Source organism: Equus caballus, chromosome 16 (genome assembly GCF_041296265.1).
Source record: "Equus caballus isolate H_3958 breed thoroughbred chromosome 16, TB-T2T, whole genome shotgun sequence".
Taxonomy (NCBI): domain Eukaryota; kingdom Metazoa; phylum Chordata; class Mammalia; order Perissodactyla; family Equidae; genus Equus; species Equus caballus.
The window spans coordinates 63,388,958-63,403,997 of NC_091699.1; the positions used below are offsets into that span (position 1 = coordinate 63,388,958).

A 15,040-nucleotide genomic window follows, 5' to 3' on the forward strand; every position below is an offset into this window, starting at 1 on the left:
AAGCTTCATTTCAAAGCAAGGAAGGCTGCACAGAGGAGGTGGCATATGACCGGACCTCGATCTCAGGTAAAATCAGATAACCACATATGACAAGTAATGCCTGCATGGCAGCACAGATGGCAGTCATTTGGGATGTCACTTGTGGCCCCAGGTTCCTGGCTGTCTCTGCTTTACCAGCTCCTTCACAAAGAAGACTTGATGCCAGGAAAAATGCAAGTGTTCTGACTCTGTCTAACCGAACTAGCATTTTTCCATAACACCTGGATTGTGGATTTGTGCCTTGACAGATCTTAAAACGTGAAGCTAATTGGCAACAAATGGAAAATAAGTTAAAATAAGGTTTTTTCTCCCCTTCCCCCAATAAAGTTTCATTAATGAGGGACAGAACAGTTCATAAAACATCAGGCCTATAAAATCTGAGGGATGAGGTGAAAAACAGAATGAACTGGGGAAGAAAAATGCCTTCTTTGGTTGATAAGCAGGTTTTGATAAAATACATCAAACACAGCACTGATGCCGCCAGGCTCACCCTGAGAGACAGATCTGGCCACTTAGACACGGCTACAGGGACACCGAAGCCATGAAGCTGCTTGAGATGAAAAGAGGCCATGAGCCTCCTGAAGCTTTTGTCTGTTTCCAACAGACAACAGAACAGGACCCTCCCTCCCGGCGTCCAGGGTGAATGAAGGGGACTGGAGAACGAGGGATCAGAGCACAAAGGCCCCACCCGCATCCTCTTCTCTTCCTCAGGGGAATACTGAGCTTCCTTTGGTTGCTGCCTATTCCTCTCACTGCCATGAATACAAGGAAAAAGTAAAAAATGCTCTAAATCTGATCCGAAAGCTAACACGAACACACGCAGGTTTTAGACAAATTCCCGGCATTCCTGTGCTTTCGATGGTCTCTCCATGAGGCTAACCGCTCTAACAGACCAATGACGTGGCTCCCAAGGCCATCAATTTCCCCTCCGAAGGCCAGACTCTGTGTAGACCCTGTGCCCACAGCTGCAGGGAGAGCTGAGGACGACTCAGGTATTCTGGATCAACAGCCGGAGCAGGGAGCCTAAGTTTTCATAAGGTACTAACTTCTGCTTGTACCTGCAAGAGCGTGCCAACCCCTTCCCACCACACAGACGATGCAAACTGTAGGTGTCATCAGCCCCCTGACAGCAAACACCCACCCCCAGCTACCTGCTGCGTGTGCGCGTGAGGGAGGCAGGAGGCAGTTCCTGGCTGGCGCACTTAGTGTGTGGCGGTGCCGTGGGAAGAGAAGAGGGGAGAGGCAGTGTGAAGGAGCCTGGAGAGATGCTGGGGGCGGGGGGCGGACTCTGGTTCTACAGCTCTGCTCCAGAGGGGATGAGCCGCCAAGCCAGGATGGAATACCCAGCTCTTTTAGATAGGGCGCTGGGCAGAGACTAGGTGCCAGGGACCATAAGAACACCCAAGGCTCGGTCCATCCGGGCCCAGGCACCCCTCCTGGCACGGAAGCCATGGGGAGATCCAAGGGGCACAAGCACTGATATGCAGAGGGCCTCTGGTTCTTATTTTGCCTCATTGCTGTGTCACCTTGGAACAATTACTCTACCTCTCTGGAACTTCTTTGCCTCAGGTCTAAAATTCAGGGGTTGGACAAGATTCTTCAAGGCCCTTCTGGTGGTCACATTTGTCCTGGGAAGCTGGTGCAGTTGTGGGCTGCCCTGGGGCTGCAGGCAGCGGGACAGTACTGGGGCAACAGAGTGACACCCGAAGACATGCAGGGGGACAGACCACAGAGGCCATGAGGCCAGCTGCTGGGTGAACCCATCAAATGGTTTTATCGAAGTTACCATGGCAATGTATGGAGGCCTAGGATCCAAATGGTTAGATTGCTGAAATTGCTCTCTGATGCCTCCTGGACTGTGTTCTTCATCACGATGTGACCCATTCTGGAAGTTACTTGACAAACCAACCCCAGTAACTGCCTACAGACTCAGTGGGAGACAGCAGGGACTTCCGTTCAACAAGGGCTCCTAGACAGAGGCGGGGGAGGGATTGCTTACTAAGTGGCTACAGGGAGCCACCCCAGGCCCCCTGCACCCACCGTCTCATTGGAATTCTCGTGACAACGCAGGCAAGCGTGTACCTCTCCTCCTGGGGGCCTCAGAGAGGTGCAGTGGCTTGCGGAGAACACCTCGTTGGTGATGGAGGCAGTCGGCACAGGCTCCCAGGACCTGACTCTTGGCTGCAAGCTCCTCTCTGTCCCCCATGCCTTGCTGCTCCCACAGTAGGAGCCTGGCTACCCCACCTCTCCCCGGGTCAGAGATCATCCTGAACCCTGAACCCTGAACAGAGGACCCTGGCCCACATGGCAAAAAGGGTAGGCTGAGGAGGAGAACAAATTGATGGGGAAAAATAATAAAAATAACAACAACAGTTAACCTTATCGAACAGTTCTAAGAGCCTCATAAATCATTAACTCATTTAATCTCCCCCGCATTCCTACACGGCAAGTCCTGTTACTATGCACAGTGAGAGGCGAGGAAACTCAGACACATAGGACAAGTAGCTTGCTCAAGGCGGCAGAGTCAGGACCTGCAGAGCCGTGTTTCAACCCCGGCGGCCTGGCTCCGGAGTCCTCTCCAGGGAGGAGATCCCACCATGCTGCTCTTGAGCCGGCGAGTAAAAGGCGGAGAGGGGCCACCTCAGAGTCAAGATGAGAACTTTCTAACAGCACGAGCTGACCCCACTCAACTGAAAAGACTTAGAGGCAAAGGAGTGAGCTCTCAGTCACTGGGAGCATCCAAGCAGAAGCTGTATGGATGAGCCCTGAGCCCCAAAGCAGTGCTTCTGACCTTCGTGTCTCTGCAGTCAGAGAAAAGGCAGAGAAGGAGATCCATGACCTGGGGGCTTCAGCGCCCTCTCGGCCACTTCCTCGCAGGGCACACAGGTCAGAACAACCTCACGGTTTCTACCAGACATCTAACCTCCCACCGGAGGGAGCAGGGGGCCACTGCAGGGTAAACTTCTCTCTTCTAGGGACGCTGGGCCCCAATCCAGTTTAATCGTCTTATGATGGATCTTGAAATCCTCACTCTCTCCCTCCACTTATCACTGTCAAAAGAAAAATAAACACACTGAGCCAGTCAGCTCGAGTTTGAATAGCATGCGAGCAGATGTCCTCTGAGATGGCTCAGCTGTGAAAGTTATCATTATCCACTGTGCATTTAAATCTGCTTTAAACTATTCTGGAGCTAAAAATATCTACGATTTTCGGAAGATGTGCTTAAGCCCTTCCCCATTTCCTGCGTTATGGCAACACTCAGAGGCAATCAGCCACCCAAAGTGCCATCTTTGCGATTCTGAATCGGGGCGGGTTGGATGGGATTCAGTCCCTCCCACTCCCACAAAAAGAATATCAAACTGGATCAGCAGCCCATGCCGCCTGCAGGTTATGCAGACACTCTCACCACCTGGGAAGAAACCGCGACCATATCACGACTTTCTGTAAGCCCACCAACCCATGGGACTCTTCCTGAGGCCAGCTCCTAGCGGATTTGACCTAAGAGGAAAGCGCCCTCAGAGTGCAGGCTTACTGCAGGCGAAGGACCACGGCGGCTTCCAGGCCGGGCCCTGTAGAAAGCAGCTTGGTGGAGACATCCAGGAGGGCCGAGCTCGAGCCCACACCTGGCCCAGCGGGCCGTGCACTTGGCTAAGAAGCCGCCTTAGCAAGAACAGCGTCACCCAGGAGAAGTTTCTGCAATGATGTAAATGTTTTCTATGTGGTCATGCAATAGAGAAGCTACTAGCCACTGAGTCACTAAAGACTCACGTAGCTACTGAGCCTTTGAAATGGGGCTACTGTGACTTGGAAATGGGGCTACTGTGACTTGGACACTGAATTTTTATTTTTTTTAAAGTTTTAATTAATTTGAATGTAATACAAATAGCCACATCTAGCAGTGGCCCTGGCTAGAGACTAGGCACAAGGCTGTGCATCACAGTATGGTTTATCACAGCCAAAGCCGCCGAGGACACCTACATGCCCAGCAATTGACAGAGGGTGAACCTGGCTACAGAACAGCCATACAAAGCAGCGCCATGCACCTGGGCCACAGGTGATGGGTTTACCCCCAATCTACTCTCCTCTTCTTCCAGAGCCATAGAGTCCCTGATTTTCATGCAAGTATGTGGTAACGCAGGAAAAAAAAACAACAACTATTTCCCTACCTCCCTTGCAGCTAGGTATGGTCACACAATTAAGTATTGTGAAGCCAAAGTGTTACAATGTGACTTCTCAGAACCTGCCTTAAATGACAGCTGCCACATGCCCTTTGTCCTTTCTTTTTTTTTTACCCTGCTGCCCGGAAGGCAGATGTGATGGTTGGACTTCCAGTCACCATATTAAAACACGAGGACAAGGGCCATACTCTCATGAGCTGGAAGGAACCTGGGTCTCTGGGAATTCTGTAGAATGGAGTTATCATACGGATTCAGGATTTTTACATAAGAAAGAAAGAAACTTCTACCTTGTTCAGCCACTATCATTTTTGGTCTCTGTTAATGAAATTTAATCCTGATAAAGTATCTATTAAAAATAATAACATAGAGGGGAGGATCCAAGATGGCGCCATGAGTAGTCCTCTTTGTCTCTCCCCCTTCGAGTCTACAATTATTTGGACACTCATCGCTTAACAAAGGATATCCAGATAGCATCTCAGGACGTCTGAGAGACCCACGCGACTATACATCGGAAGGCGGACGGACTTCCCTCCGGGAGGATGTGGAGATAGGTGAAAACTCTCCGACCCCGACCGAACAGCGTAGTACCTGCAAGCGGCTTTCTTCCAACGGATGCCCCCAGAAGATCAACACACACCTAGGGCAGGAGCGAGCACACAACAGAGGAGCGACGGTGGAAACAGGTGACCAGAACCCTACCTAAACCCCCCGCGATTACTCCTAAACGCAGAGGGAAACTCTAGAGTTACACACCTGAGCCCGCGGGGAGAGTCTCGCCCCGCCATTGACGGGGAGATCCCGCCTAGTGTTCACGGCGCCCGGAGGGTCCCAGAGAGAATCACAGAGGGTACGCTGGCCCCCCGGCTGCCACTGCCCACCCCGTGGGGCTAGGGATTGCCAGCCATCTCGGAGAGGACTGGGGCTGAGTGAAGCTCCAGAGGCCGGCTCCATGCCCCGGAGGGGAAGCTCCAGAGTTCCGCCCGGGCAGCAGACAAAACTCTCTGTCTGCCATTAGTGGAGGGGCCACACCCAGCATTCACAACTCCAGGAAAGTCCCAGAGAGAATCCCAGAGGGCGAGGTGACCCCCAGCTGCCATTGCCCGCCCGGTGGGGCAAGGGATTGCAGGAGATCTCGGAGAGAACTGGGGCTGGGGGGAGCTCCAGAGGCTGGCTCTGCAGCCTGGAGGGGAAGCTCCAGAGTTCTGCCCGGGCAGCAGACAAAACTCTCTGTCTGCTATTAGCGGAGGGGCCACACCCAGCAGCCACAACACCGGGAGGGTCCCGGAGAGGAGAATATCAGGCAGGGCAGCAGCTGACCAGCTACCACTGAAATCAGGATCTCCGGCTATCCCCCAGACAGGGCAAAGGGCTCCCCGAGTTCCTGGGGAACAGGACTGGGGCTGGGTGGAGTTCCAGCGACCCAGCTCCGTAGCCTAGGGGGAAACCCTACAGGCTCACAGCAGCCTCAGGGAAAGCCTCTGCACAGCACTAGTAGAGAGCACCCATCCGGGAACCACAAGGCTGGAACACCCCGGGACAAAAGTAGCATAGCTAGGTGAGCTAACCATAGACTGTAGAAGATGCCAATAGCTCTGCTGCAATCCACAGTGGACAAGTGAGATTTTGTGGGTGCTGACAGTGACGGAGCGGCAAATATAAGTGATCCTACCCCTGGCCGCTGGAAAAGCCCATAACACCATTGCAGACCCCAAGGAGGGAGCACGTCTAGGTGGGCTGCAACAGTAGGCACCAGCAGCCTGAAGCCCCTCCATGACAGCCCCCACGGCAGAAGAGGGAATCCAAAGGACCACTGTGACTACGAGGAGGGGCCCAGGCCCAGTTAGGAACTGCAGATAGGGTTCCTGGTTGGTGCAGTATAAACAGCTGCTCCCCCACCACACCAGCAGAAACAAGTGGAAGGAGCAACTAAACTCTATCTCTATGCAGAGGCACAAATCTACAACATCAAGCAATATGAAAAAATACATTAAATCTCCAGAACAGAAGGAAAATAACAAATACACAGAAAACAATCCCAAAGAAAATGAGATATATAACCTAAATGACGATGACTTCAAAACAGCCATCATCAAAATACTCAATGAGTTAAGAGAGAATTCAGATAGACAACTCAACGAGTTCAGGAGCTACATCACAAAAGAGTTTGATATGATAAAGAAGGACCAAACAGAAATACTGGAAATGAAGAACACAATAGAGGAGATTAAGAAAAATCTAGATGCACTGAACAGTAGGGCCAATAATATGGAGGAAAGAATTAGCAATTTGGAAGATGGGAATATAGAAACGCTGCAGGCAGAGGAGGAGAGAGAAGTAAGACTAAAAAGAAATGAAGAAACTCTCCGAGAATTATCAGACACAATTAGGAGATGCAACGTAAGGATTATAGGTATACCAGAGGGAGAAGAGAAGGAGAAAGGGGCAGAAAGCCTATTCAAAGAAATAATGGCTGAGAACTTCCCAAATCTGGTGAGAGGGATGGATCTTCAGGTGGCAGAAGCCAATAGATCTCCAAACTTTATCAATGCAAGAAGACCAACCCCACGGCATATAGTAGTGAAGCTAGCAAAAGTCAACGACAAGGAGAAAATACTAAGGACAGCCAGGCAAAAGAAACTAACCTACAAAGGAACCCCCATCAGGCTATCAGCAGATTTCTCAGCAGAAACTTTACAGGCTAGAAGAGAGTGGAATGATATATTCAAAATCCTGAAGGACAAAAACCTGCAGCTGAGAATTCTCTACCCAGCGAAAATATCCTTCAAATACGATGGAGAAATAAAAACTTTCCCAGATAAACAAAAATTAAGGGAGTTCATTGCCACAAAACCTCCTCTTCAAGAAATGCTCAGGAAAACCCTCATTCCTGAAAAATCAAAAAAAGGAAAGGGGCTACAAAACCAAGAGCAGAGGAGATAAGTAGAAGGACAACAACAGAGAGTAGCAGCTCTTCATCAGAACAGATTAAACCGTGGGACGAGAAACAAAGGAAATTGAAGAAAACCGGAAAACAAGACATAAAATGGTAGTGGTAGGCCCCCACATCTCAATAATCACTCTAAATGTAAATGGATTGAACTCTCCAATCAAAAGACACAGAGTGGCAGGATGGATCAAAGAACAAGACCCAACAATATGCTGCCTCCAGGAAACACACCTCAGCCCCAAAGACAAACACAGACTCAGAGTGAAGGGATGGAGAACAATACTCCAAGCTAATAATGAACAAAAGAAAGCAGGTGTCGCTATACTAATATCAGACAAGGTAGACTTCAAAGCAAAACAGATAAAGAAAGACAAAGAGGGACAGTATATAATGATAAAAGGGACTCTCCACCAAGAAGACATAACACTTATAAATATATACGCACCCAACACAGGAGCACCAAAATTTGTAAAGCAATTCTTAATAAAACTAAAAGAAAACATCAACAACAATACAATAATAGTAGGGGACCTCAACACCCCATTAACACCAATGGACAGAACATCCAGACAGAAAATCAACAAGGAAATAATAGAATTAAATGAAAAATTAGACCAGATGGACTTAATAGATATATATAGAACACTTCATCCAAAAACAGCAGGTTACACATTCTTCTCAAGTGCACATGGAACATTCTCAAGGATTGACCATATTTTGGGAAACAAAGCAAACATCAATAAATACAAGAGAGTTGAAATAATATCAAGCATCTTTTCTGATCATAATGCTATGAAACTAGAAATCAACTACAAGAAAAAAGCAGAGAAAGGTGCAAAAATGTGGAGACTAAACAACACGCTTCTGAACAAACAATGGATCATTGAAGAAATTAAAGAAGAAATCAAATATTATCTGGAGACAAATGAAAATGAGAACACGACATACCAAATCATCTGGGATGCAGCAAAAGCAGTCCTAAGAGGGAAATTCATCGCAATACAGGCTCACCTCACTAAACAAGAAAAAGCTCACATAAGCAACCTCAAACGACACCTAACAGAACTAGAAAAAGAAGAACAAACAAAGCCCAGAGTCAGTAGAAGGAGGGAAATAATAAAAATAAGAGCAGAAATAAACGATATTGAAACAAAAAAGACAGTAGAAAGGATCAATGAAACAAAGAGTTGGTTCTTCGAAAAAATTAACAAAATCGACAAACTTTTAGCCAGACTCACCAAGAAAAGAAGAGAGAAATCGCAAATAAATAAAATTAGGAATGAGAGAGGAGAAATCACAACAGATACCAATGAAATACAAGGGATCATAAGAGAATACTATGAAAAACTATATGCCAACAAATTGAACAACCTGGAAGAAATGGACAACTTCCTAGACTCCTACAACCTCCCCAAACTGAATCAGGAAGAAAGGGAGAATCTGAATAGGCCAATCACAAGTAAGGAAATAGAAACGGTAATCAAAAACCTCCCCAAAAATAAGATTCCAGGACCAGACGGCTTCTGTGGAGAATTCTACCAAACATTCAAAGAAGACTTAATACCTATTCTCCTCAAACTGTTCCAGAAAATTGAGAAAGATGGAGAACTCCCTAACACATTCTATGAGCCAGCATCACTCTGATCCCCAAACCAGACAAGGACAACACAAAGAAGGAGAACTACAGGCCGATATCACTGATGAACATAGATGCAAAAATCCTCAACAAAATTCTGGCAAACCGAATACAGCAATACATCACAAAGATTATACACCATGATCAAGTGGGATTTATACCAGGGACACAGGGATGCTTCAACATCCGCAAGTCAATCAACGTGATACACTACATCAACAAAATGAAAAACAAAAACCACATGATCATCTCAATAGATGCAGAGAAAGCATTTGACAAGATTCAACACCCATTTATGATAAAAACCCTCAATAAAATGGGTATAGAAGGAAAGTACCTCAACATAATAAAGGCCATATATGACAGACCCACAGCCAACATCATACTCAATGGACAAAAACTGAAAGCCATCCCTCTGAGGACAGGAACAAGACAAGGGTGCCCACTTTCACCACTCCTATTCAACATAGTACTGGAGGTTTTGGCCAGAGCAATTCGGCAGGAAAAAGAAATAAAAGGAATCCAAATAGGCAATGAAGAAGTAAAACTCTCGCTGTTTGCAGACGACATGATCTTATATATAGAAAACCCCAAAGAATCCATAGAAAAACTATTAGAAATAATCAACAACTACAGCAAAGTAGCAGGGTATAAAATCAACATACATAAATCAGTAGCATTTCTATACACTAACAATGAACTAACAGAAAAAGAACTCAAGAACTCAATCCCATTCACAATCGCAACGAAAAGAATAAAATACCTTGGGATAAACTTAACCAAGAAAGTGAAGGATCTATACAATGAAAACTACAAGACTTTCTTGAAAGAAATTGAGGACGACATAAAGAGATGGAAAGACATTCCATGCACATGGATTGGAAGAATAAACATAGTTAAAATGTCCATACTACCTAAAGCAATCTACAGATTCAATGCTGTCCCAATCAGAATCCCAAGAACATTCTTCACAGAAATTGAACAAAGAATCCTAAAATTCATATGGGGCAACAAAAGACCGCGAATTGCTAAAGCAATCCTGAGCAAGAAAAACAAAGCCGGCGGAATCACAATCCCCGATTTCAAAACATACTACAAAGCTACAGTGATCAAAACAGCATGGTACTGGTACAAAAACAGGTCCACAGATCAATGGAACAGAATTGAAAGCCCAGAGATAAAACCACACATCTATGGACAGCTAATCTTCGACAAAGGAGCAGAGGGCCTACAATGGAGAAAAGAAAGTCTCTTCAACAAATGGTGCTGGGAAAACTGGACAGCCACATGCAAAAGATTGAAAATTGACCATTCTTTTTCACCACACCCCAAAATAAACTCAAAATGGATCAAAGACCTAAAGATTAGGCCTGAAACAATAAGTCTTCTGGAAGAGAATATAGGCAGTACACTCTTTGACATCAGTTTCAAAAGAATCTTTTCGGACACTATAACTCCTCAGTTGAGAGAAACAATAGATAGAATAAACAAATGGGACTTCATCAGACTAAAGAGCTTCTTTAAGGCAAGGGAAAACAGGATAGAAACAAAAAAACAGCTCACTAATTGGGAAAAAATATTTACAAGCCACTTATCTGACAAAAGGTTAATCTCCATAATATACAAAGAACTCACACAGCTTAACAACAAAAAAACAAACAACCCGATCAAGAAATGGGCAGAGGACATGAACAGACATTTCTCAAAAGAAGATATGAATATGGCCAATAGACACATGAAAAGATGTTCATCATCGCTAATCATCAGGGAAATGCAAATCAAATCTACACTAAGATATCACCTTACACCCGTTAGATTGGCAAAAACATCCAAAACCAAGAACGATAAATGTTGGAGAGGTTGTGGAGAAAAAGGAACCCTCATACACTGTTGGTGGGAATGCAAACTGGTACAGCCACTATGGAAAACAGTATGGAGATTTCTCAAAAAGTTAAAAATAGAAATACCCTATGACCCAGCCATCCCATTACTGGGTATCTATCCTAAGAACCTGAAATCAGAAATCCCAAGAGTCCCTTGCACCCCTATGTTCATCGCAGCATTATTTACAATAGCCAAGACGTGGAACCAACCTACATGCCCAGCAACTGATGATTGGATAAAGAAGATGTGGTATATATACACAATGGAATACTACTCAGTCATAAAAAAGGCAAAATTGGCCCATTCGCAGCAACGTGGATGGACCTCGAGGGTATTATGTTAAGCGAAATAAGCCAGTCACAGAAAGACGAACTCTATATGACTCCACTCATAGGTGGAAGTTAATATATTGACAAGGAGATCTGATCGGTGTTTATCAGGGAAAAGGGGGGGTGGGGGGAGGGCACAAAGGGGGAAGTGGTGTACCCACAACATGACTAACAATAATGTACAACTGAAATCTCACAAGGTTGTAATCTATCATAACATTAATAAAAAAAATAATAATAATAACATAAGTTGATAGACTATACAACTATGTACTGGGGAGCTTTGGGGAGAAGAAGAAAAAAATAATAACGTAAGTTGAACAGTACACTTACGATTTTTGTACTTTCCTATATGAAGTGCTTCTTAAAATTTACAGTAAAACAAACAAAAACATACCCCCAGTGAAAGAAGCCAGACACAGAAGAGTCCATACTGTACAACTCCATTATAAAAATTCTACAAAATGCAAACCGCAGTGTACAGAAGCAGATGGGTAGCGGCCTGGCCAGGACAGATAGCAAAGGGACAGACGGAATTGTTTGGGGATGAAGGAAATGTCCTGTGTTATGGCGGCAGTTCCCAGGGTGCATGTACAACTGTTAAAACCCATTGTATTATATGCTTTAAATGGATGCCGTTTAATGTACACGAATTACACTTAAATAAAGCTGATATTTAAAAATTTAAAAGACTATTCCCTTTCTGATTAAGAGATTAACAGAGCTAAGAAGCGAAGGACATTCTGACGGCAGTGAGATGTACTGGGACAGAATGATTTTGCAGAATTCCTTTGAATTTTCTTTTTACCTTTGTAAAGAGCTGTGCCTTCATTCCTTCCTCCCTCCCTCCCTTCCTTCTTTTGTAACTCAAATGCCCTCATGTTTTTGAGCACAAAAAAAGATAGCTTACATGTTTTTACTAGCTAGTAGGGAGAAGATTACTAAAGGCTGTTAATGTGAAAGAGTAAAACATGTCAAACTGTTTGAACGGTACGAAGCAGTTTTTTTCTAAAAAGGAGACATACACATACATACACTTGCTAAAAAGACTGGAAGAGTACAAAATCGGTGATGGTGGTCACCTCAGGAGGTGGGGAGTAACAGCGATGGTCACTTTCTTTTACAACATCTTTCTGTTGTGTGAAACACAGGAATGCGCACTACTTCTATCATCAGGAAAAACCAACAAACTGCTAATGACATCATAAAAGAGCCGTGTGTCCGCGTGTCCCTGCGTAGACAGGCTCCCACAGGGAGGGCTTCACTTTACTCAGTGGCCCGGACACAAACCAGAAACGTCCGGTCGCACACAGCAACCAAAGAACACCGGACGGAGGTTCGTGAACCCGCGTCCACACTCCGAGTGAGCCGATGTTCGCTAGTTTGAGTCACTGACTCTCTCTGCATCTCTCTCTCCTCACCTGGACGACAGAACGGTTAGACTGGATTACTGCCAAAGTGCCTGTTTCTCGGTTTTCAAAAATCCCAGCTCTGACGAAGCCGACCGGACTGATGGCAACTGATCCTGTTTCAAAGGACAGCCAAGGGAAGGAGGATGAAAGGTCCCCACCCTCGGCCTCAGCCCCCCTGAACCACCCCCTGTCACGGGAGCAGGTGCAAATCCACGTGTAGGCTTCCTGCCAACAAAATGAAAAGGCAATCTAAGTTCAGCCACTAGACCAGCACGGGGGCCCCTTCGCAGGAGATTTCCAGAGCCTTCCATCTGGAATCCGTCATCTGCCCCAGCGCCCTCTGTGCTAGGTGGGATCTCACAGCTCCTCCGCCCACCACCAAAAATGTTCAGTCAAAAACGGTTCTGGAGCGACAAAGCCTGGTGCTGAGCAATTAGGCATCCGGGCTGCCCCTGCTGTTGAGCAGTCATTAGTGTAATGAAGGGCTATTAAAAACACATAAAAATCTCAACCAACAAAAATAAACAAAGCAGCCAAGGCCAGCGTCTCAAATGTATGACACGGTCTGCACGTGACGTGCAGAGTGCCCCACACGAGCATCTAGAAAGACAGATGTGTGCTGTGCGGGGGCCCAAGGCTTTAACTGGCTTTAATTCTTAAAATTCTCATTGTATAGGGACGTGTGACCACACCTATACACACGGTATTCATTCTAAAAAGTTGTTTTAAATTCTGACTAGAAAAAAAGATGTACAATGGAGAGAAGGCGTGGGAAGGCATTTTTTGGATTTTGGTCTCCCCAGCTTTCTTCTAATCTCTGCAGTTCTCACCTGACAGAGTGACATGAATGCCAGATTGCCTAACTCCTTTCCTTGATGCTCAAATTCCTGAAAAGTGGCTTTTGCTACAAAAGAAATGACTCAAAAGTCACTCAAACAGGGAATTCATTCACACTGAAACTCTTTATTTTTTCCTTTTTTTGAAATAGCAGCTAAAGCAACTCTGATTCCAAGGAGAGGACAGAAGTTGCGCCCAGCTCCCTGCTGCTGGTTTTCCATAGTCAAGACAGGGAGAGGGACCTTGACCAAGACTTTTACTTTTTTTTTGGTGAGGAAGATTGGCCCTGAGCTAACATCTCTTGCCAATCTTTCTCTATTTTATGTGGGATGCTGCCACAGCATGGCTTGATGAGCAGTGCTAGGTCTGTGCCCAGGATCTGAACCTGTGAACCCCAGGCCATGGAAGTGGAGTGTGTGAACTTAACCACTATGCCACCGGGTCAGCCCCTTGACCAAGACTTTTAAAGGCAGAGGGGAACAAGTGAGGAGCCCAAGTGCAGCAACTCTTCCCTTCGCCCTCCCCAGCCACTGGCAGGCAGAAGCTGCTTCCTTCATCTGATCTTTCCCCTGTACAGGCAAAGATAAAGCTATTCTTAGAAAAACCTCTGGCAGCAGCCAACTACTTTTTCCTTTAAAAAGAACAACCAATTGAACCATCAAACCAATTGAGAAGCATCATTCAGAGGGAACAAGTTCCATCTCCTGCTCAAGATAACATGCAGGAGAAATCTACGAATGTATGAGTTAGACGACTTTGCTCCCAGGTAAAACTCGGGGATCCAGGTACCATCAACGCTTCCCAAATATCAATACTGCCAATTTCCCAAAGAACAAAATGCCACGATTCTCCCAGATTTGCAAATAAAAGCAAACCAGGAGTGAGAAAGGAACTCAACCACCCAGGAAAGGCTGGGGCAAAGCAGGAAATGACGAACAAGGCTCTCGATTCACTATTCTTCGCTGAAGGGAGTGCACAGAACACAGAGCCCATTCTTCGGGATCAGACTCAATAATGCTAACAGCGGCCCCGCAGGATTAACTCCGCTCCTGGAGCAGAAACACAAGGCTGACTTTACCTTAAGAGCACCGCAAAGCTCAACGGTGTCTGCATCATCAACCACAGTGATCCGAAAATTCGGAGTCTGCAGAAGTTCTTTGAAGAGAAGGCCATTCTCCATTACTTTGCTGCCTATTGAAAGGTTAGAAAAAAGGGAAATTAATAACAGTCTCTACTCTTACTTTTCACATCTAACACAGTCTAAAATAACTTTTTTATTACAAAAGTAACATATGTGCAGGGGCTGGCCCAGTGGTAGAGAGGTTAAGTTTGCATGTTCTGCTTCGGCGGCCTGGGGTTCACCGGTTCGCTTCCCGGGTGCGGACATGGCACCACTTGGCAAAAGCTATGCTGTGGTAGGCGTCCCACATATAAAGTAGAGGAAGATGGGCACGGATGCTAGCTCAGGGCCAGTCTTCCTCAGCAAAAAGAGGAGGATTGGCGTCAGATGTTAGCTCAGGGCTAATCTTCCTCAAAAAAAAAAGTAACACATGTTCATTATAGAAAATTTAGAAAATCCACAGGGGTATAAATAGAAGATAATATTCCATAATTCCACCACAGATGATCATGAACAATTTGGCATGCATCTTTAACTTACTGAAATATGAATATACATAGTTTTTCTCAAAATTGGGAACAATGTACATGTGTTTTCAGAATCTGCTTTCTCCCCATTTTATGGCATGAATAATTGTCAATATCATCTACTTTCTATA

General features: G+C 45.6%; 1 protein-coding gene across 2 annotated transcripts in view; it reads right to left on the reverse strand.

Annotated features, from left to right (window-relative positions):
• The window catches only part of GPD1L (glycerol-3-phosphate dehydrogenase 1 like), a 59,576-nt gene that overhangs the window by 11,822 nt on the left and 32,714 nt on the right, over positions 1-15,040 (reverse strand). For both annotated transcript variants that reach the window (XM_023620802.2, XM_070238066.1), the window contains exon 5: positions 14,341-14,453. In XM_023620802.2, coding sequence (XP_023476570.2) covers positions 14,341-14,453 — 113 coding nt within the window. The remainder of the gene's footprint in view (positions 1-14,340; positions 14,454-15,040) is intronic.